The sequence below is a fragment of the Nymphalis io genome, chromosome 22, assembly GCF_905147045.1.
Source record: "Nymphalis io chromosome 22, ilAglIoxx1.1, whole genome shotgun sequence".
Lineage (NCBI taxonomy): Eukaryota > Metazoa > Arthropoda > Insecta > Lepidoptera > Nymphalidae > Nymphalis > Nymphalis io.
Genome location: NC_065909.1, coordinates 6,437,480 through 6,462,957, shown reverse-complemented (window position 1 = coordinate 6,462,957; position 25,478 = coordinate 6,437,480). Strand labels below are relative to the sequence as shown.

Sequence of the window (25,478 nt, the reverse complement as noted above, 5' to 3'; positions counted from 1 at the left end):
AGATCCTTGGTCTCAGGTTTTGAACTAAGCGTCGGTGCGTAAGCGGAAATTAGCGTGACAAAGCCGCTTTTTGTGTTTAGACGCAAGACCATAATCCGCTCGGAAGCGCCTACAGGTGTTTCTATGGCGTTGATGAGATGGTTTCGAACCGCGAAACCTACACCGTGCTCTCGTGTTTCCAAGGAACTCTTGCCCTTCCAGTAAAAAGTATAGTTAGCTTCACGCAAAGACCCTTCGTCTTCAGTTCTGGTCTCTTGTAAGGCTACAATATCGATATTGAGCCTTTTGAGCTCCACGTCGATACTGTAAGTTTTGCGCAGTTTTTGGGCGCAATCGGAGCTTCCGTAGGTGTTCGGGAAGCCTGTCCTCATCGTTTGGACATTCCATGTCGCAAAGCGCATGTAAGCAGCGTTGGTGTGGGTTTTGAGATTTTGTTTCTTTGAGCAGGTGGTTAATGTCACAGCGTCAACGTCTAGCTGTAAGGCTTGTGTTCCGTTCACCCAGGCGGAACAAGTTAACGCTGAGGCGGATCAGTACCTTATTGATCGGGGGCTGCCCGACTTAAAGCAGGCGGTAACTGATCAATGGATCTACGATGGATCCTCCTACTGTCAAGAGTGGCCCCTGGCGTCCGCACTTACGCCTATTCGTGCTGACTTATAACCGGTGACTGCCACTCTCCGTGTTGTTTTCCACCTGCAAGACAGGTGAGCGAAGTGTCCTCTCCGTGGATGCTGCTACGCCTGGGCCAGGCGACTTTATGGCAACACGGGCTTGCCCAGTACCCATGCCACCCTCTCCTCCTCCCCAGCAGGATCCGCAGGAATGACGAGTCAATACGTGTGGTGCTGGTTTGGCCGCAGGTGACTGGCTTACGCCTAAACGGAGGCACCGCTTCGGGTTTAATATTAGTTTTCCTTCTTCTTTGGCGTGACGCTGGGATAATTTTGGGAAACAACGTATCAAGGAGAGGGGTGAGGATACTGCGATCACGGAAGATACAGGAATGTGACACTAGTAGCTAGAGCAGGCCGGGGTCGCGTACCCGTAGTGATTCCAACCAGCTATCGGACAGATAACAGGTAGGTCCACCCTCTGGACAAAATTTTGCAATAAATTATACTAAAATATTACAATTTTTAATCTTCTATCTGTTACTTGAGTTTGAAGGCTAACGTTTTTACCGCTTGGCCTTAATTTAACTTGAGACATCATTATTAAAATCAATATTAAAAATATATCTTTTGGAGATGCTTGTAGATATTATAAGTAGTAGAATTGATAAAAAACTTAACATCTCTAAAGATTTAGTGGGATTGTATTCAATAAATTAAGTAAATATGCTTATTCTTTATTTGAACTGTAAACATGATTTTCTTTTAGTGAGATAATACCTCCGATGGCTTCCATTATAAAGTCTGAACGAAAGGAAATTAATAGTGAGTTGCTGAAGTTTGCGTAGAATGCTTAGCGGCGGTTGCTGTATTTATTAAATTCCTCAAGCGTCTCCTTTATTTAAAATGTTCTCTAGTCCTAGCTCAAGAATATTTTATATATCAATTCCACTATTATAGTTAGGGGTAGACAGATATGCTATCTATAGTTCAATGATATACGGGTCGTAAGGCAGTGTGACAATCGCAGGTTCAAGTCTGATCTATCTAACTTTGTAACCACTTTTATTATGATCTATACGCTTTGTTTGGTGGAAAATAAATGCGTTGATAAGGACGACGACTACTTGGCCTGTTTGGTCATGTGTAGACATTCTCAAAGGTGACTAGTCAACGAAGCAGGACTTTTATTGTACAAACAAGTATTGCAAACACCAGAAAATCCTCTGTTACTCTCACAATTTAATGTGCTACGAGCAGAAAGAGACATAAGACAATCCAATGGCATATCCGCCACGACTAGAAAGAGACATAAGATATTTCTTTATTTATATGTGTTATATACTTTTTTATCGATATTTAATCATGATTAACATGAATGTAACGTCATATTTTAGCCAATACACTTATCTAGCATCCGTGTCCAGTGATCAAATACGGGGACAATACCGTATGCTTGCGAATCGCTGCCAAACATAGACTCGGTTCGATTGTTTCATCGCCGCGTGCCAATATTTACTCAAATGATTAGAAGTAGAATAACAACACATTAATGTCCTACCTTGAAAATTATCCTCAAAATGATAGGAGCGCCTTAGCCCAGCTGTGGTATATTTACAGGCTGTAACTTTTTTATCAAATAGGTAGGTTGGACTGGCAAATAGGCCACTTGATGGTACTGGTACCCCTAGAGCCTTGTGCCTGTAGTTACAGTGGGTATCTCACCCTTCGAACCGGAACAAAACAATACTAAATATTGCTGTTGGAGAGTAGAATATCAGATGACTGGGTGGTACCTAACCAGACGGGCTTACATAAAGCTCTACCAAAAATTTAAAGTAAAATATTTTAACTTTAATGTCCTACGGGTAATCCTTTTTAATCTGAACATAAAATTAATCGGGATATTCATCGTATTTCTAACCACTGCGCCATATCTACATATTGATATTTATATAATATCGATATTTAGATATATTAATTAATTTATATAATATACTTCATTATCTTCAGTTTGCTGTTTTATGTAATTGTTACTTAAATATTTATTAATTTAGATATGAGTAATATACTATGATCGATCTTCCACGACAGAAACCACCACTCATTCGACTAATGCTTAATATGGTTCATGGCAACTAAAACGTTACATAATTAACAAAGCTTTATCGCACCGTACTTATAAATAATTACGTTGATTAAATAGTCGAGGAGCTACTTGTAAATTATTAAGTAATTAATTTTAAACATACATATAGAAAACCTATACAGATAAATTAAAAAATTATAACGAAACGCACGAAATTGAATTTATAATAAATTTATTTATAATAAATATATATAATATAATAAATTTATTTATAATAAATTTATAATAAATTATTTATTTATAATAAATTTATAAATTCAATTTCAGTGCTAAATTTTAATAAAAACTGCAGCTCAGGTACCCGCAACTTATCGCTTATACGCTTTTTATCGATGGATAATTTTACCGAGAACTTCATCAACAATGCTTCGAACTTAACAGAATATCGTAAGTTCAACTAAAACTATAAGTTATCTGAAGTCATCGCTACATAAGAGTAAGATAGAAGAACAGCTGGTACAGATGGTTAGACCGTGGCTGAAGTTTGTTTTATTATTTCGTATATTTTTGTAATAATGTATCTATTCTATGAACATTTTTAAGATGTTTTAATATCCCATCGTATACAGCTTTAATTGGTAAGTATTAATTCTAAAATATATTAATAAATAATGCGTAATCTTCGATAAAATAATATATAAATGATAGAAAAGCTTTGACTTAGTATTCGTTAATTCACATGCAAGATAAATTATATATTAATTAAATTGTATTTAATAAAATACAGTTGTCATGTAATTGATGGGAATAAGTTAGTTAGTGCGTTTGTTTGCCGGTATACTTCGGAGGAATCTACTATCCGAACCGGTGGTACATTTGCTTTATATTAATTCTTGTAAATAAACGACGATTCACAAAGTCAGATATTGACAAAAATAATAAAAACAGTAATAAAAAGTAAATATTAATAACAAAAATGAAATAGAAGAGAATTACAGCATAAAATGGAATGTAAATTATTTATCAATTGATCAATTTAAACAATTGGTAGTATCAAATAAAATAAACGTTTGTTTGGTATAAAACATAATTGCAAAATACACTAATAACTGCATAGCTCGAACCTTTTGACTTTTATATTCCAAATTTAAAATATAGAAGTTTTTTTTGTCCAATCGTTAACTATTGATCCGGGAAATATACTTCAAACAAAAAAAAAGCGGAGAGACGAACACGGTTGTTTTTAATTATTAAAAATATTTCAGTTTATGACATACTCTTACAAGTTTTCTTTCTTAGTAGGGCTTTGTGCACACCCACTCATCAAATATTCTCCCGTCAAACAACAAGACCTATTTTACCTATAGACCTATATATATTTTAATTAGAAGGGTACCTAACTCACTCAATTAGTGTAACTACAGGCACAAGGGACACAACATCTTAGTTCCCAAGTTGGGTGGCGCATTGGAGATGTAAGGGATGGTTATTATTTCCTACAATACAATGTCTATGCGGTGATGACCTCTTACCATCAGGTGGCCAGTTTGCCTACCTAACATAAAAAATATGTTTTGTATATGGAGAAAATCTATCAACTACCTATATAAATATCTGAATAAAAATCATTAAATATATAAAAACTTTCGAATGGAAATAAATCTTTACATTTTTATTAGCAAAATATTTTTGAAATTACTTTGGAAATATGACGAAAATGTATAACAAGAAGTAGTGTGAATATAAGCAAGTGCTCTATAAGCTACTAGTTTCCGCTCGCAGCTTCACCTTCACCAGCGTGTGAGGCGGTAGGTGTTAGTACTATGTCCTTTCCTGTACCCCAGACAACGTGTTTGCAATTGTGATCGGTTCGGTGTGATCGGTTGAGTAGATAAGATGGGAAAGCTTGATGAATAAACTCACTCGTACATTTGTAATATTAGTAAGGATTCTAATGCGACAAGATCGTTCAGCACGATATTAATTGTGTTATAATATTTGTTTATACATAGTAAGTAACAGCTTGTAAATGTCCCACTGCTGGGCTAAGGTCTCCTCTCCCTTTTTGAGGAGAAGGTTTGGAGCTTATTCACCACACTGCTCAGCCACGCTGCTCTAATGCGGGTTGGTGGAATACACATGTGGCAGAATTTCGATGAGATTAGACACATGCAGGTTTCCTCACGATGTTTTCCTTCACCGAAAAGCACGAAATGAATTATAAACAGAAATTAAGCACATGAAAATTCAGAGGGGCTTGCCCGAGTTTGAACCCACGCCATCTCGACTTTATACATTTTTTTTAAACTGTATCAATTTTTCGTAGTTTTCGAGACGTATGTTATAAAAGAGTAAATTTTAAAAAGTAATAAATTCAATTAACTCGTAAACATTTAAGTGAGTCAAATCGATGATCATATGTACTCACCACCATCTCGTTAATTTTTTTTTTATATCACGAAGAGATCTTACTCATAAATTCACGTAATAAAACTGTATCAAAGCACGTCTAACCCATTCGGGACATCTGTTGGACATTGAACTATTTGTGATAGCTATAAGAGCTCTTGGAATTTTTAACGGCACAGTATCAATTTTATTAGGAAGCTACTTGATTTTTATGATTTCAACAAAGTATATTGGTTGTTCAGCAAACCGACTTGAGTAGGTACAATATTAGTTTTTCTAATAAATATAATGAATAAATATGATATACATACAACAATAACTGTTAATATAGTTTCTTTTCAGGCAAGATATACAAGTTAATTTTATTATAAATATAATATATTAAATAATATAATAAAAAAAAAATTACCAAATAAAAATAGTTTCTTGATGGAACTACATATCGAATCGACGGTAGTTTTGTATTTAATATAATCCTGTAAAATAACAAGTCAATAGTGTTTTGAAGAGCTTATTTGAATAAAGCAGATTTTGATTTTGAATAGTTAATATTCCTGAGTACCGGTTCAATGATGTTTAAGTTAAAAATACACAGCCACATGGTGCATGCCACAGCTCGTAAAAAAGGTTCAATGTCGTTAACATAATAACATTTTATTTAAACCTCCAAGAATATTATGATGACAGACATTTGTGTGCATGAACATGTCTGTTTGTCCTGAGTCTGGGTCTAATTATCTATATGATTATGTATTTACTAAAGAAAATTAATATATCAGTTATCTGGTTTCCATAGCACAAGCTTTGTACAAGCTTAATTTAAGATCAGATGGCCGTGTGTGAAAAAATGTCCCAGGATAAAAAAAAATGATGAAGAATCAAATATCTATTAAATCGCAATGGAAATTTCGAAAATGTTTGAAAGGAAGGATTGCGATTTAATTAAAACTTGCGATGCTGATTGTTTTCTAATGTTTCATTTATAATTGAACCGGAATGTTAAATCTTAATTGTAAATTAATGGAGTTTCGTATAATCGTAGCAATGATAAAAAAAATCATTGGTATTATTTATGTTAACTATTGCTTGAATCAAGCAGTATACAATCTAGGTCAAAGACAAAAACACGTATATGTAAAATGGGCAGGCAGACTGACAAACGGACCACCCGATGGTATGTGGTAACCCACCACTCAAAGACATTGGCACTGTAAGCCAGCCTAAAATCACTTATACTTTTTTATATACAATAGGTAGGCGGACGAGCATATGGGCCACCTAATGGTAAGTTGTCACTAACGCCCGTAGACATCGGCATTGTAAGTGTTAACCATCGCTTACATTGCCAATGCGCAACAACCTTGGGAACTAAGATTTTATGTCCCTTGTGCCTGTAATTACACTGGCTCACTCACCCTTCAAACCGGAACAGTAGCGCAAAAACAGATGAGTCGTACCTACCACCATGTAATCAATAATGTTTTAATTCATAATAATTCTAATACAAATAAATTTAAATTATTTAACTGAAACAATAAATGATTGAAACATCCAAATGGAAGTCGAGTCTAAATTAATATTCTATTCACTCGTAGTTAAGGAATAAATTTTATTTGAACGCTAAAAATCATTTTCTTACAAAGGCCTATTAATCAAATTTATATGAAATGAAATAATAGATGTCCTATTAGATATAAACGAAATGCTCAGACAAAATTAAAAATATATTTGAATTTATACTTGTTTAACCGCATTGTGAGTAAAATCTTACGATGGAACGGAAATAACGTTAAAACTTACACAAAACAAAAGATCTATATACATACATATATACATACTTTTATGTATATTACTGACTGATATTATAAGTATGAAAGAAAATTATTTTATATTTAATTACTTAACTTTTTTGTATTCGAGTAGGCTCTTATACCCATTTTTGAATCGTCAAACATATTCACGGTGCGGTACCGGCCACCGTGTAACGGAACGACGCAGCTACAGACGGCGCCGCATCGTTTCGCAGCACGGTACCGTGTACGGTGCATCACACGAGTTTATTTTTCTGCTGCTTATTTTGCACGTATTAATAAAAATGGCTGACAATTTAGAAGTCGGATTCGCCGCCTGTATTCATCGTCCTCGATGATATATACAATAGTCTAACTGTGACTCAAACGTAACAATAACATCGTAAATTCATACAAAACGCAATAACGAACTTTATATAAACACGAAAGTTTATATAGACGCGTTTAATGTTGTAATAAACATTTATAAATCAGAATCACTTTGAATATTTATTATTGCCTTGTTTGTTTAAAGCTCCGTTTTAAAACGTTCAACGTTAAAACAATAAGAGATTAATTGTTTGATTGATAATTTTAAATCAGTGACAAAATTTTATTATTATAATTGATATTTAAGTGATTGATTCGTTTGTAATTTGATTGGTGGAAAAAGTAACTACTGAGATTATTGCTGGTGTGTCTCGATAGAATCTACTTTACGAACCGGTGTGGATGCCATATTAATTATTAATATAATCCTATAAAATTACGAAGCTGTAAAATGAAGGCAAAAAATGCTTGTAAAAGCAATCTATAAAGTGTATTTTGATTTAAATTGGTTATGATGATGCAAATTGACGTCGTTTTACAGACGGTCATTTTACATACATGACTATTTGTTTTTGACTCATAATATGGGGATTGATTTTGTTTTGGTTATATATTATATAAAACTTGGTATTGTTGTGTTCCGGTTTGAAGGGTGAGTGAGCCAGTGTAATTACAGGCACAAAGGACATAAAATCTAAGTTCCCAAGGTTGGTGGCGCATTGGATATGTAAGCGATGGTTGACATTTCTCACAATGCCAATGTCTAAGAGCGTTGGTGACCACTTACCATCAGGTGGGCCATATGCTCGTCCGCCTTCCTATTCTATAAAAAAATACTACATGGCATAAAAACTGAACACAAAATATTGCCATAAAACTAATTAACAATATCATTTTGTTATTAGTAGTAACATATTTTGGGTACCTAAGCCTCTAAATTACTCTTCTATTCGTATAATATTACAATAATTATATCAATTTCAAAGGCTTGTCGCAGTCTGATTTTGTTGTAAAGGTAATTCTGTTGACTTATTTTTTTAAATAAGAACTATTCTTCATAACCATATCTTAGTAGGGCTTCAAATAAAAGCTTTGGGAAGTTAGAATAATTATTGAATGACTGATTAAATATTACATTTATTATATTATATATATATTATATTATATATATACATTTATTATATATAATATAATAAATGTAATATTTAATTGTATATAATAACCGTAATATAAATTATGTTTATTTAGCGTTCATTCGGCTACTTAGTAAAAGAGACAACAACAACTATTACACTTTATGTAAACAACAGCTTAGTATATAAAGTATAAATGAGCTGGAGATAATGCCGCTGTCAAAATGTTGTCCCAAGACAGCTATGACGTGTTGTAAAGCATACATCATGATTTACGGCTTAAGTACGTAGATAAACGCTAACAATTTCAAATTATGCTTTATTAAATATGTTTAAAAAAGAAATATCGAATTTGAAACTAGGAATATAAGAAGTGTATTTTTATTTATTACTTTTTTGTGTTGATATTTCACAGAGAAAGAAATAAAAAAGCAATAAATCTTATACATTTTTCGCTGAACTAACGACATTACATTGAAAAGTTTTCATTTGACGTCTCTTGTTATTCTTTTATTAAAAATGTAATGAAATATTTATAAATACATAAAGGCAATGGCTGACTATCAGTGACGAATATAGCCTATGGCCAAGGGGCCCGGGGGGGCAGGTTTTCTAGGCGCCTTTAATAAAACCGTTACACATTTTTTGTTAATTTTGATTTGTCTTTTCAAAAGAAACTAGAAAGACCTACCTAATCTATATAAGACAAGTTTGTTTTTAATCATTTACAGGCCAACGTTTGACCGTTGACTTGCCTGATGTTAAGCATGACACGGTCTAGGATGTAGTATGCTTGTCTAGAAGAAACCTTTTACTCTGGATTTGAAGACACCAACGTTGTATCAATCGAGAAATATAGACTCAGGCAAAGTATTCCACAGTACTTTCAAATCAACAGTGAGTGTACCCACTTTATCTTCAACTTCATCAATTTGGGTTTATTTCAAAGAATCAATATTTTTATCACATGAAAATATATACAATTCGCTTACACACGCGGCTGTACTCACGTGTGAGGGTAGCCGCGTGGTTCGGTAAAAGTAGCCAAGTATGTCCAATCTTTGGATTCTTGCTGCATTCCAAATTTCATCATAATCGATTCAGTGGCTTAGCCATGAAAGCGTAAAAGACAGACAGACATACTTTCGGATTTATAATATCAGTATAGATATACGTTTATGGAACTATGCAATTAAATCACATTAAACACATATTTTTAACACGTGATAAGCGAATAGATCTAGTTATTTTATTTTATAGACAAACTTGATAACAACTTTGTAACGTAAATTTTTACATAATATTTTCGGTTTTTCATTCGGTAAGTATTTTGTGCAGACAATTTGACGTAAATTATTTTTATTGACAAACGTTATTAGTGCATACAGCCGTAAAACTTTAACGTTTAATGGTATGTGGCCATCCGCCAATACTATCGAAATGTGTGAACACACATCTGTAGGCTAGATCGTTAGGTTTTATGACGTACATAATTTAAACTATAAATAACTGTTTATAAAAACAAAAAATATTGTAACTAATATTTTATATAACATGGAATAGATATATATTATATATTATTGTAACCTATATTTATGATATGGTAGTAATTTGTCAAACGAGCGTGTCATTGGTCTGGCTAACCACCTAAATATTTATTGCCTTGCATATAAAACCGCAGACCAGGTCCTGGGTTCAAAGCTTCGGGTCGAGTCAATAAAAACATATTGGATTTTTTGCCGAAAAAATCTCAATAGCGCTCGGAGCTTGGAAGTTGGAAGTGTGTTATTCCGTGTCCCGTAAAAACGTTACATATATTTTTATAAAAATATATAATAAAAATTGTATATTTATTAAATACAAGTACTACATCTCGGTATAAAATATAAGCTTAATATTACAGTACAGTACAGTAACAGCCTATGAATGTCCCACTGCTGGGCTAGGGCCACCTCTCCCTTTTTGAGGAGAAGGTTTTTGGAGATTATTCCACCACGCTGGTCCAATGCGGGTTGGTGGAATACACATGTAGCAGAATTTCAGTGAAATTAGACACATGCAGGTTTCCTCACAATGTTTTCCTTCACCGTCAAACACGAGATGAATTATAATCACAAATTAAGCACATAAAAATTCTGTGGTGCTTGCTCGGGTTTGAACCCACGATCATCATACCAGTACATTGACCACCAAGTCAACTATCTGCTTCATGTTTAGTGTAATATCATTTTTGGCACTAAACCAGATATTGCACGATCACTAACAGCCTTAACAAGAATGTTTAACATCTTATGAGAATAATTATCTATATTCGCTGCATATTATTACTGTAATGAGCAATGTAAGTATATTTTTATAGTTCATTTACTATATATCACTTTCTGACTTTTCATTATCATATTCTGTGGTGAATTTTATAGCTATTTATGTTTCTCAACATACATTTTTTATAAAAGAATATCTATACAAAGAAAGACAATGAGACTTTGTTTTCAAAAAAAACATACTGATATTTGATTGACTTTAAAAATTGTATTATAATTATAAAACGAATAAAGAGAAGAGACTATCTTCTAATAAAGAAAGTATTCATGTGGATTTACAATCGACCTGATCTCCATATGAGACTCTTGGAATGGGCACCACCCAGCTAGCAGATAAACCGGCAAACAATGCTTTTGTGTCACTGTTCTTATAAGAAGGGTGAATGACTCATTGTAATTACAGTACCCTTTTTAATCCCCGTATTATAACTTTTCAAATAACCATAGGCAGAAATGTCATATGACAATTTTTAGTAAGTGGCCCATCTGATCATTAGCTTCTTCTTATTTAATTAAAATATTCTCTAATGAAACAGCTCTTTACAAGCACACCATTTTGCAAAAATGAATTAAACTTACTGGTTTGGTATATAGAATCTAATGGAAAGCCGAGATGGCCTAGTGGTTATAACGCACCCAACCGGATCGAGAAGGTAGCGGGTGCCATGCATAGACCAGTCACGGCGATGTGCCACCACTGCGGTGCGGAATGGGACACCGCTCAGCATACGATGGAGGCGTGCCCCGCATAGAATGCGAAGAGGTATATCCATCCAGACAAGACCTGTCCCTGCGAGCAGTCATGTTGGCGATGCTCGGCAGAGAATCGGGTTGGAGGGCCGTAGCCTCCTTCTGTGAGACCGTCATGGTCCAGAAGGAGATAGCGGAGTGGGAACGGGAAAGGGCCGGCTCGCTCGACGGAGACGACGTCGGCGTCGTCTCGGCGCTCCAACAGCCCCGATGCCCGGGGCTTAAAAGATAGGGCGTAACCCTGGGGCCGTGGATGCGTGAGGTGAGGGCATCGCGTGTCTTATTTCAGACGGCCTCGCGTTGCTGTACGCACTAGCGAGTAGTGTGGGGGGGGCGAGATTACCTTAACCCCCTGAGGAGAGCTCCGCCGAGCCACGAGCGGATCAAAGCACGAGAGAGGCCGCGGATGCGTTATATTAACTCGTTCCCGCAGCCTCTCCGATCCGGTGGCAGTGGCATCCAGGACGCAGTGGTTTTAATGGGTAAGAATCCCACAAAACCCAGTTTACCCCCACATGGGAGTTTCCACTGCTTGAAAAAAAAAGTGTTTATAACGCATGAATCTAAACCGATGATCGTAGGTTCAAACCCGAGCAAGCACCACTGAATTTTCGAGTGCTTAATTTGTGTTTATAATTTATATCGCGCTTGACGGTGAACGAACATCGTGAAAAAAATGAGCTCCAAACCTTCTCCTCAAAAAAGGAGAGAAGGCCTTAGCCAAATAGTGAAATATTCACAGGCTGTTACTGATTACTGAAGGACTTTATGCAAGCGCGTAGGTACCACCCACTCATCATATATTATGTCTACAATATGTGTCGATGTATATTATTTACCAGGTGACCTATTGACCAGTCTTCTTACTTATAAAAGAAAATCAAATATTCTAGCCTACCTCGAAACATTACATTTCCTTTATGAAGATCATCATGCTCATGACTTGATTTATATTTACTTCGTTACTAAAGAAAAACTTTCTTAATATAATTGTTCACAAAAACTAAATATTGTTGTACATATTTTATAATTAAAATCAAAATATATTTTTATTAAAGTTGTCCTCCTTATCTATCAATTAACATTTAAATATGAAAAGATGGACATTGGTGTAGGCCTCGTGGTAGATAGCATGCGCAAGTGATCCCATGGCGCTCCTTGTTAAGACGTAAAGGGTACTGCTGGTTTTTTATAGTATTCTGATATTCCGCGGCGCCTTGGACACCTGTGGATACATACCCACCCACTGTTTCCGTGGGGGAAACGCGTAACGCGTATTAACTCTTTTCTAAAAATTTAGTTTCATATAATTTATCAAATGCTTATTAAAATCATTATTTATTTTTATAAAACATATTTAATAATGTCTTGAAAACCAATACGAAGAGATATAAAATAACCAACACTGTGCCGATAAATATAACGTTTTAACAAAATTTATAGTATAAGACATAAAAGACATATATTATATATTAGATTATATAATAAATAAGTAAATTAAATTAATTAAATTAAAAGTATACTAATAATGCATACAATATATAATTAATTTAATAGGCAAATAATAAAAATTTATTAAATTTTTATTATTTGCTTTTATTATTTGCTTGCTAGCTGGGTCTAAGCTGAATCGATGACAGATAAATTCTTCACAACTAGCCACCAGAGCTTGAAATTACAGTTATTCTTAAAAATACTGCAATAACATATCACCATTATTATTTAATACATTTTATTATTAACTGGTGATAGAGCTTTGTGCAAGCTCGACTGGGTAGTTATCACCCACTCATCAGATATTCTACCGCAAAACAGTAGTACTTGTTATTGTTGTATTCCGGTTTGAAGGATGAGTGAGCCAGTGTAATTACAGGCACAAGGGACATAAAATCTTAGTTCCCAAGGTTGGTGGCGCATTGGCTATGAAAGCGATGGTTGACCACTTACCATCATGTGGCCCATATGCTCGTCCGCCTTCCTATTCTATAAATATATATAACTCTGCTTTTTTATTTAAGGAATACAAAATACGCTATATTTAATTGTTTGTGATTTAGATGAAAATTATTCAATATTATATATATGATACCAATTTTGTGTCATGTAAAATACCCTATTGATAAATTACAATTTACTCACCAAAATACTTTAAAATAACCTACGATAAAGAAAGAATTACATTTATATAAATTGTAAAATTTAATTATATATATATAGACCGATATACGTCGAGGGGAAACCTCTCGAAGTTGTTAGTGAATATACCTACCTAGGACAGATAATACAAGTCGGTAGGAACAACTTCGAGAAGGAAGCCGATCGAAGAATTCGCTTGGGATGGGCAGCATTTGGCAACCTTCGTCAAGTCCTCAAGTCGTCTATACCGCAATGTTTGAAGACGAAAGTCTTCAACCAATGCGTCTTACCTGCCATGACATACGGTGCCGAAACGTGGACACTAACTGCGGGACTAGTCCACAAATTCAAAGTCGCTCAGCGTGCTATGGAGCGAGCTATGCTCGGAGTATCTTCGAAGGATAAGATCAGAAATGAGATTATCCGGAAAAGAACCGGAGTCACCGACATAGCTTGCAAAATTAGCAGGCTGAAGTGGCAGTGGGCTGGTCACGTATGTCGTAGGACCGATGGCCGTTGGAGCAGACGAGTCCTAGAGTGGAGACCGCGAATCGGCAAGCGCAGCGTAGGGCGCCCTCCAGCCAGGTGGACCGACGACCTTAAGAAGGTGGCGGACACCAACTGGATGCGGAAGGCGGAGGACAGGGAGCTTTGGCGCACCTTGGGAGAGGCCTATGTTCAGCAGTGGACAACGATTGGCTGTTGATTGATTGATTTTGATTGAAATTGTAAATAAAAAGGAACCTAAAGTGTTTCCTTGTGTTAGCCCATTTATCGAACTCTTTAAATGAGGCACAAATCCTTGAGATAATAAGCATTTTATGTCGCTTACAATCAAATACTTAAATCACAGAATGCACCAATAGCATTTCGAGAATTTTCCAATGTAAATATCTTTAACAATTGTCATTTTATTCTTTCGATGGACTCTTATTAGAACCGTATTGTTTACGATGTTAGGTAAGTAGTTGACACTTGATACAAATAAAATCACACTTTTATTATAATATTTTTGGATGAATTCGATTTAAATCTGGAAAAACCAACAAAACTAAGTAATATAGAATAAAAGTATAGCAAAGATTATATCAAAAACTAATTGAGTTGAACCACATATTACCACACGTTCCACGTTCCCCTGGGTCTTTGATTGATGGTCGACAACCTGGAAACAGCAACCAATAAAACAACTATTCCCTACAGAACCGTGATCTACGATGTAGGTTGAATTCGATCAGTGCAATAAGACTAAAGTGTAACCTAACCCTTATCGCAGATTTCCTATGGGAAAGCCAATCCATAAATTACACTTTTAGGAGTTTAATTAAACGTGATTTAACTTTTACTATTATATATTTAACAGAAGACAGTAAGAGCTGCAATAGTACAGTAAATAAAACATGTGGATTAAAATCAAAGGAGACATATACATAAATATAAAACTTACATTTTAAATCGCCATTTTATAAGGTAAATTATATTTAAAGCTACCGGTTTGAAATGACACATCAATCCTTTACATCGGTCTAAGCAAAGATTGCGAGTTGAATTCCAGAAAAGCACCTCAGAGTTTTCACGTACTTAATTCGTGTATAAATAATTAATCTCATGCTGAATGTAACCTGCACATGTCGGTGAAATTCTGTCACATATAAATGTAAAGTGGAGCTGCCTGGTGGAAGAAGTTCCAAAATCTTCTTAAAAGGAGAGGTCATTAACCAGTATGACGTTTAGAGTTTGTTACTATTAATATTGTATTATAGATTATGTTATATTTATAATTATAACGAATACAATAAATATTCCTAAGGTTACAGAGTATAATTAAATAGCAACGTTTCCGAGATGCAGAAACGAATAATGAATAAATTCATGAATCAAAAACTAGAATCAATATGCAACAAGCTTAATATTTTTTTAGTACTGGGCACGTTCGCGCTACATTCTGCAAAGTCCTTGAAAAAATTGGAAATATTTCTGGACCATTTCAATTTCGGCTTGCATATACAAAACGAACGTTAAACAAACGAATATAACAGCTTTCATTGTAAAGCGTGTATTTTGTGACAAAAATGTGAATTTGATGAAGGTTATGAACAACTGCCTCATAACTGGTGGTATTTGCAAGCTTGTCAGGGTATACCACCCACTAATTAGATATTTTACCGCAAAACAATAGTACTGCTCTTTTCTTCTTCTAAATCGCCAACGCTGGTGGCGCATTGGCGATGGAAGTGATGGTTAACATTTCTTTCAATGCAAATGTCTATGGGCTGTGATGACCACTTACAGTCAAATGGCCCATTTGCTCGTCCGCCTACCTATTAAAAAAATCTAATAGCTAATTATAAGGCTATAGATTCTTATGATTAAATTCAGGTTCAAATAAAAAAATGGGTTTGTTTTTCTTTTAAATTCTATGTATTGTTCCAGAGCTCGAAACCAGGTAAAGCTGGTCCTGCGATCGCTTTTTGGTTGTTTAGGATTTCCATCCCGGATTATATGAGTATGTGACTATATCATTACACACACACACATACTCGTGCGCTATAATATTATCTGCTGAAATAAAAGCTGGTCGAGATTGTCCGACGCCTTAACAGAAACTCAGTATGAAGTATTTTATTATTACACGCAATTAATGTCTAATAATTCAGATACCAATCGATAAAACTACTTTATCCCGCACGGATATAACGTTCAAAGTTGGGATAGATTGAGATAATATTTATAACGATAAAAAACAACCTCTTTATATTTGTTTGTATACGTGATTTGAGTCAAACTATTGTAGTTTAATTAATAATATATTTTACTGTCACTTGTCCTACGTCACGCGTACATTATATGTTAATAAAGTTGCTAGATATACAGAAAAGTAATAAATAACACAGCTTTCTTCTATGTGGAAATTAATCAGAATAAGATTAACGTGTTCTAAGCACTTAGCCATCTAGGATTTATAAATGTAAAATTATTATGTAAATATAGGCTATTATATGAGAAAAGTTAATTACACTCAGATTCGTAAAAGGGCAATGGCCAATAGCTAAATAAATTTGCAACGTAAAATAGCGAATTGACAATTTAATAGCTGATTAAATCAAAATTGATTATCGAAACAATACTCCGCTAATAGCAAATTAAGTAGCACATTCAATCGATTTGATTTTTATGATGTCAATAGCGTTGTTAGTTAGTTTAAATAATAAACGGAGATTACATTTTAATGTGGCCTTTTTTATCTCTAAAAAACGAATTATGCGTTTCCCCAATGGAAACAGTGGGAGGGGGGGGGGGATATGGGGCTCGCCGGTTTCCAACGCGCCGAGTGCGTCTCGAACATAGGAATACCCACTAAAAAACCAGCGGTACCCTTTCCGTCTTAACGAGGAGCGCCACGGGATCGCTTGTACATGCTATCGTAACGCTTGTATGTATTTAAAGTCATAAAACAATAGTTGTCGCTTATGATGTTGGTAATATAAATAATATGTAGGTATATCTAAATTAAAGTATTTTTTTTTTACACTATTGAATATTTCTATTTTTATAAGAGCTAAAATAGCGTTTACAAATATTACCCCATCCACACTGTAAACAATTTACAAAATTAAGCGTTGAATATTATACTATATATATATTATTATACTTTATGTACAGAGCACTTAAGGCAGATAATTGTATACGCGTTGAAACTTTACGTTTCCTAACGTGTTTGACTCCGCCATCAACGAACTGTCGTGTCACTGTGCCATTAGTATAATTATGTGAAGTTACGTATTTATTGCATCAGTTACACCGTAGCGTAATGACCTACTTGCGCTTTTAATAATATTAGGCTTAAGAAAGTAAGTGAGAAACTTTTGTATATCTAAGAAATACAAAGTCGTTTTGGTCATAAAAGCGTTATTTGTTTTAATTTATTAAAATTATTTTAATGATTTATTCCCATCTTCGTTACGTTCATGTTTATTCAGCTCTGCGATAACACGACTTTTATCATAGAGCTGACTGTTATCTTAGATTCTTCCGTAAGCAAGAAAACACATATGCACTATATATTCCTTTAAACAGCGACCTGTGTCTGACGAGTTTTAGGCAGAGCAAATATGTGCTAGGTTACGTGCTTTCGAAAGCACAAGAGTGTAAACAACACACCGCCGATTATAAACATAAATTAAGCTCATGAAAATTCAGTGATGCTTGCCCGAGTTTGAACCCACAATGTTCCATTAAAATTCATGTGTTCTAGCCACTGGACCGTCTCGGTAATTTTAAAATTTAATTTATTAAAGGTCCTCTAGACCAATTTCGGTTAATCTCACGAGAGATTATTATAAAAATAAACTATTATTATTACTAGTACATTGGACTGTGCGTTGATATGACAGTTAGTCAATCAGTTATTCTTTAATATAAATAGATACATATTTTGACAGCACACTTTAATAATACGTCTAAATTATTTTTATCCTTCTCAGGTGCGATTTAGGATTTTTTTTAAAGTGTAAACGTTTTATCCTAAATTATCTTTTGACATATATGTGTATATATATGACATAATAAAATATATAAACGGATTTCAACACAAACCAGACGTTAACGTAGTTATATTAATTGAAACGATAGTTAGGTGTATATTAATTTGAGGTTCGGTTCAGTCGATCGGGTTAGTTCGAAAGCGAAATTCAATTACAATATGCAAAAATAGTATCAATAATTGGATACAAAGCGCAATCAATAATACCTTGAGGTAATTCACTAACTACCAAAAAGGAAAAGATTTTCGCATTTATCGTTTGTTTGTATGTGCGACTTTTTTATGAATATACACGACCGATTTATGATTCTTACTCTGGAATTAATTTATGTTTTATCTTATAATTTAATGTTTAACACATTAACGGTTTGTATAAATTTTGTTTAGAGAGTAATTAGAACAATGCTGTCTCCTTTCAAAACGTCAAATCAAAGATGACAGAAAAAGAGAAATCATTGGTTAACTAAACAACCACTACACAGCATTTATAAGGACATAAGGTATTATTATTATGAACAGAGAAGTTGTATTTTTACAAAGTATTTTCTTTTTTCGAATATAAAATGACTTACGATAGAAAGAGATAAATGGCCGCGTAACCCATTCTTCACCCATAATCCTTCAAAATATCTATCAACTTCTAGGTGAAGGAAATTCTATAAGGAGGATAATACATACGGCTTAAAAAAACTATTTACAAAAACAAATACTTTATAAAGTGCATATTTTTAAATTAACTAAATACGAAAAAGCATAGATCAATAAACGATACAAAAATATGTTCGTACAACGATTATAGTAAAGACGTATGTATATAATAAATAAACTAAGCTCAATATATATGCAGTATGCAGGAGGCCAAAATTATTAAGAAACTATGAAGAAAAGCATAATTTTATAAAACGCTGAGAACGCCGGTTTTTTTTAATATTCTTGACACCCTAAAAACTTGTAATAATATTCCCGAATATTTTATACAATCAAGTGTTTTAGAGCATCGCTATTGGCGGAAACCGTTGCTGTGACTCCAAGCCAGACGCACCTGTAAACCCTACGAGTAATAATAATCACACACAAATATAGTCTCCCTTTCCATTTCGGCTGTTCTTTATGCGGGTACAAATAAATTCTTCAATATTACCTGGATTTTAATTAATTTTCCTTTCTTATTTCTATTTTATTTTTCCATCTGGCTTACTTTTAATTTCGGTGTAACAACGGCCCAATCGTCGAAAGGTAGTAATTGTTGATTTCGTCTGAATGGTTTCATTATTGCGCACATTAATATTTGAAAGAAAACATATTTATGTTTCTAAATAATTACTTTACGTTTTCTGATCAATTATTATATTATTTTTATGTTTTTACATCGGAAAAGAAAAATGATTTACAAAAATAGACAACTAACGCATCTGCGTGAGCATACCCGCATTGCGCGCGTCTGCGGTGCGGATCAATGAGTATACCCGATTTCATTGGCAGAATGAGTAAAGATAAATAAGCAACTTTAACTTTCAATTTACATGACATCATTGTTCGAGATCTAAATAAAATAGGCTATTCATTACGAATATACGATGAAGTTGCTTTTGTAACTTTGGAAGTATAATTAAACTGAATATAAGTTGTTAATTGGTATAGTGCTGCATTATAAATGAACACATAACAGTCTAGAAGAAGTAATATAGAAGAATTATTATCAAATCGTATGGAATATAATTACAATAAAAGGTATGTTCAAATTTACTTCTTTAAATCTACCTTTGCAATATATATTTTTTTTATATGCCCCGGGATGGCAAATGACTCTACTCCACCTGATGGTAAGTGGTAGTAGAGTCCAAACGGGACGACGGCCAGTACAGTCGGGAAGAATGTTCTGTACTAGACGTCCCCGCCTTGCCGGCCCGCAAGATGCCAAAATATTATTATAATATTGCACAATTATCCTATTTCTAGAGTGTTCGTGCATTATTTCGAGCATGTAAGCGCCAACTAGTGTCGTTCTATTAAAAAACGTACTAATATGTATACAAATTTAAATAAGTTTGATTCCAATCGAGTTTCTTAATTAATCTAATTCTAATTAATGAAACGGAAACGAAACAACAAATTTAAGAAAAATCTATATACCTTGGATATATAAACTAGTATTAAAAAAAATATAGAAGCTGTTATCGCAAAATACTAAAATCCTTTTTACCGAGTCATTATAAGACTTTTAAGATGAAATTTATTATAACAATGTAAAATGTTAGTTTAAACGCAGGACAGAATTAAGTATAAAACAATTTTTATTTTTTGCATAAATTCAGTTAGACAGTTTTTCATCGAACCGTGTTATTAATACTTATAGATTGACGAGCCGGTTGGCGTGGTTGGTGGATGCTTGCCTTTCACACCGAAGGTTGTGGGTTCGATTCCTACCCAGGATAGATATTTATGTGTATGAACATGTCTGTTTTGGGTCTGGGTGTAATTATCTATATAAATATGTATTTACAAAAGAAAAATAGTATATGTAGTATATCAGTTGTTTGGTTTCCATAGTACAAGCTCTGTACAAGATTAATTTGGGATCAGATGGCCGTGTGTGAAAAATGTCCCAGGATATTATTATTATTATTATTATATACCATAAACTCGTATTTGTAAACGTTGACTGACGATATTCAATACATTAGGTTTAGGTCATACCAAAATCACGGGTATAAATCAGGTTGAAGAATAAGATACAATAGCTGTGTCGTCAACAAAATATCAAAAGTTTTTACGATGTATAGAAAGATTTCGTTAAGCAAACAGTCAACTGGAAGCTTTTCCGATGATTTAAATATTTTATACGAATATCACATACTCGGCTCTCGAGGGAAGTAAGAATGCCTTTTACTATTAAGGATTGAATATTGTATTCACATTTTTTATTATATATTTTATATTATATATATTTAATTAAATGGAACGATCTATGTCAATGTTTTATATCTTAATGATGTCCTCTTGACCTTGATTGTCATGGTAAATTATCGTCATGACCGAAATGGGCGCAAGACTAATTTTAGTGCACTCTCCACGACCTTACTCTCATAATCCGATGGGACGGTAAATCCGATATGACTGGAACGAGTTCAGGTGCAACACCAACGGCTATACGGGCCTTTCGAAGTATGGAAGTCTAAGCACTGCCAATTTTCATACTCCAGACTGCTACTGAGAACTTCTCGTCAGAAAAACCAATCAATATTTTAATGGCCCAACTTTTTATTGATTAGACAAATAAGCGTGGAATATGTGTAAATAAAACGGCGATTACAAAAATTATACATCATTAAATTACAATCGATACGAAGCAAATGTTCCTTTAATTTAACATCTATATTAGTGTTTTATAAATTAAAAAGTAACTCCGTCTATCTGTTACACATTTACGGTTAATCTACTGAACCGATTTTGATGAAATTGTATATGAAACAAGCTTGAACTCCAAGAAAAGACAAATGCTACTATTTTATTCCTAATATGATCTATCCCACCCCATCCCTATGAAATATAAAAAATATGAAATATGTCGAGCGATTCTCGATAAATAACTTAAGAGTATGCCGGAATGTTTAATAATTAATGTATAATATATTAATTATATTATTCTTAATTTTGTATGTACAGACATTTTTATAGAATACAAAATTAAAATAATGAGAACAAAATACACATTACAAATTAAATTATATAAAATCTTTTAGGCGACGTATTTTTGCTTTAAATTTGTAATGTGTATTTTGTTCTATAGAAAACAATAGTAATTCGTCATATGTATCATATATCTACATCATATTGCTCACTTTTCTTATAAAACTGTATTTACTCGAAGTCGCACATTTTTTTTTATATTTACGACTTAATCAAATGTACAAGAAATAAAACAGATACAATAAGATTTTACAGTACAAAGTATGAAAAGTCATGCTTTTAACCGTTAAACAAACTTCGCCCAATACCTACTAAAAATGGTATATATGTGCATCCACCAATCCGCATTGGAATACCACACATTCTACTTAAAAGTAGAGAAAGCCTTGCGGAGAAGAGCGAGAGAATGTTTGAGATATTTACAGCTGTTACTTACTTACGCACCTATATATATCATTCACTAGCGGTCTGCCCTGACTTCCTCCAGGTTGAACAATTATCTTTGTTATGCTAATAATGACTTTTATCGGAAAAAATAGGTATCTTATGCATCTATTACAGTATTGCAATATCCTCTATTTTTTTAAAATAAAATAGCTCTAATAACTCTGAACGTATTTTAATGATGACTTTTTTTTTCAGGAGACGAGTTCTTGTATCAGGACTCGTGGGGAGGGATCGCTCTCATGTTTGCGGCGAACCAAACTTCGAAAACACTTATGCCTAATACTACATTCGTAAGTATGAGTAATTGAATATATTCTTCTTCAATTCAAGTATAATTCTTTAAAACGATTATATTTATAATTATAAAATATTTGTTGAAATTGTATATAAAATACAAATCTTATAAGTTAAAAGCTGTACAATGCGATTTTACTCGTGTTTAACGTTGCTGATCCGCCCCGTGGGTATGATGTCATATAATCTAACCTTTCACAATAAATGGGGTCTCTCATGCGATTTTTTCACATCTGTCTGGTAGATCCTTTTTTTTTTCGCTGGAAAAACGCGTTTACGCCTTTCCCCCACTTGAAGTGGGGGAGTATGTGGGACTCGCCGGCGCCGAGTATGCGCCGGAATACCCACTAAAAAACCAGCGGTACCCATACCGCCTTTTCGAGGGGCGTCACGGGATCGCTTGCGCATTCGAGTCAGCGGAGGCCCTCTCCTCACGCTCCCGCTCCGCTACCTCCTTCTGCGACATGACATTTTCGCAGAAGGAGACCGTCTCCAACCAGCACCTCTCGCTACCAAGCATGTCTGGTAGATCCTGAAATAAGCGCGTTAAAACAAACATATTCTGTAGATTTATATATTAGATTAGATATCAATTAAAATATACATATAATAGTGTATATAATGAGAAATTTTCTTGTTAATCACTTGCTATTTAATTGACCACTTCTTCAATTTATTGTTATAATTTAATATAACGCGAAAGTTAGTAATAATTAATGATGAATATGTTTCTTATTAGTAGAAAATCGTTAAAGTTGAAAATGAAAGCGAAAAGTTTCAAAGGCCACTTCATCCTAACTTCAATAAGGGCAAAGTATTTGCATAAAATATTCAACAAATTACGTTCTTTATGACATTGTAAAAACAAATTAGACAATAAAAGTTAAGTTTAAAAACAATTGTAAAAGCTTAGAAAATTTTTGTTTTACTTTTAATTAAATATTATAATATCATACTAAATGAGATACCAATTTTTAATCGCAAAATGTATTATGTATATAACCGATTAATGTAGAAAAGCTTTCCTCATTTATTGTCATAAAAATTGGTTAAAAATTGACCAATAAGAACAGGACAGAAAAAAGTATTACATTAATACAGCCTCCATAATGCCTAACTTCCATTTATTTGTCTCTTCTTGTCATCAGTAAATTGACAATCGAAAAAAGTATCTTGGAAATAAAACACAATACACGCACACGCTTATGAGTGTATATAACTCAATCTTCTTATATATTATATTTTGTTTTTCTTTAAGTAATACACGACGATAAATAAAAATTTATTTGTATCTTGAATAAGGGTCTGACTTTATATGGTGTTAAGTTTTTTTTTTAATTTATTTGCGAAACAAACAGTACATTCATTCTTAAAACTAAAATATTAACATCAGCACACATACCAATCAAGATTCCACTTATAACTAAAACATAATTAAAGCAGAACAAACTAATAATAATAAAAAAATAGTGAGAGAAGGGGAAATTTAAATTAAGCAATTAGGTTTTTATAGGCTCTACCACAAACTTCCTAAAGTTTGCGATTTATTCCATAAATATATCTATACTAGTCCATTTAGAGTTATATTCCTTACAAACTCTATATACATAGAATAAAACGTAAATATATTTTTATTGAAAGCTTAATTGATTATAAATCTTTGCACGTTTCGATTTGATATGTTAAATATATCAACGCAATGGCCAACTATGTAAGTTAAGAAGGTCATTAAGTTGTTATAAATTCTGCAATCAAGGTTAGATTCCTAACAAGGCTGTTGGTATAATTATTTAAGATTAAAAAGCTTCGAATCTGTTTGGCCTATCACCATGATCGTACCAGTTCTTTCTTTGAGAAGGTTTTCGTATTATTAAATTTTTTAACCTTCCGCTAGTCGGAGCAGACTTTTTTTTTTTAAATAAGGTAAACTGGCATGTGTCCAGCTGATGGAAATTTAACAATCATCACCCATGGATATATTCAACATCGGAATAATAGCAGATGCGTTGCCGGCCTTTTAGGAATGAGTAGGCTCATTTCATAAAGATTACCAAAAAAAGGCTTACAAAGTTATATCGACGTTTCATCAAATTCTCATATCATTTTACGAATGAGCATAATAATTGGTATATACACAGGCATGATAACATCTGCCAGCTATTAGAAATATAAAGCTACTTAGCTGTTATTAATATCGCATAGAAAAGCAATATAATATTCTTTCCATAATGATAGGTATTTTAAATATGGCTATATGAAAATTAAACAGTCAAGTATAAGTATTGACAGAAGGTCATAGGCGGGTTGGGTGAATCCAATTATATTAGCATCTGTTGACCTCCTTAGTGTCAGTGATAAATCTCTTTCTTGAATTAATTAAAACTAACGTTTTGCTTCGACGGGATAGAAGGGACTATTCATACTTTTACGTACCTTAATAAGTGTTACGAATCGCGGATTCAATTTTAATCGCATAGCATCGCATCAATAGTTTAATAAATATACAAGCTAACTTTGTATAGTATTCAGGAAGATATAATTAATCTTTTTTTATAAGATGGGTAGATTAAGTGATGGTAAGTGGTTACCACCACCCATAGACATTGGTACCATAAGAAACATTAACTATTCCTTAAATTGCCAATGCGCCACGAACCTTTGGACTAAGACGTTATGTCTCTCGTACCTAAAATTTCACTGGCTTACTCTATACTCGTCAAGACGCAACTAGAATCATGAGCAAATAACTTAGTATTATTCGTTACATTTAAACATTTTTACATCTATTCATCTATATGTATATATAGTCTTGGATGTCTGGTTGTTTTTTTTTTTTATATGCCCCGGGATGGCAAATGACTCTACTCCACCTGATGGTAAGTGGTAGTAGAGTCCAAACGCGACGACGGCCAGTACAGTCGGGAAGAAT

The 25,478-nt window shown here is 33.6% G+C and overlaps 1 protein-coding gene across 1 annotated transcript in view; it reads left to right on the top strand.

Annotated features, from left to right (window-relative positions):
- The window catches only part of LOC126777295 (inactive dipeptidyl peptidase 10), a 200,993-nt gene that overhangs the window by 112,022 nt on the left and 63,493 nt on the right, over nt 1-25,478 (top strand). The window contains exon 4 of the mRNA XM_050500307.1: nt 22,451-22,545. Coding sequence (XP_050356264.1) covers nt 22,451-22,545 — 95 coding nt within the window. The remainder of the gene's footprint in view (nt 1-22,450; nt 22,546-25,478) is intronic.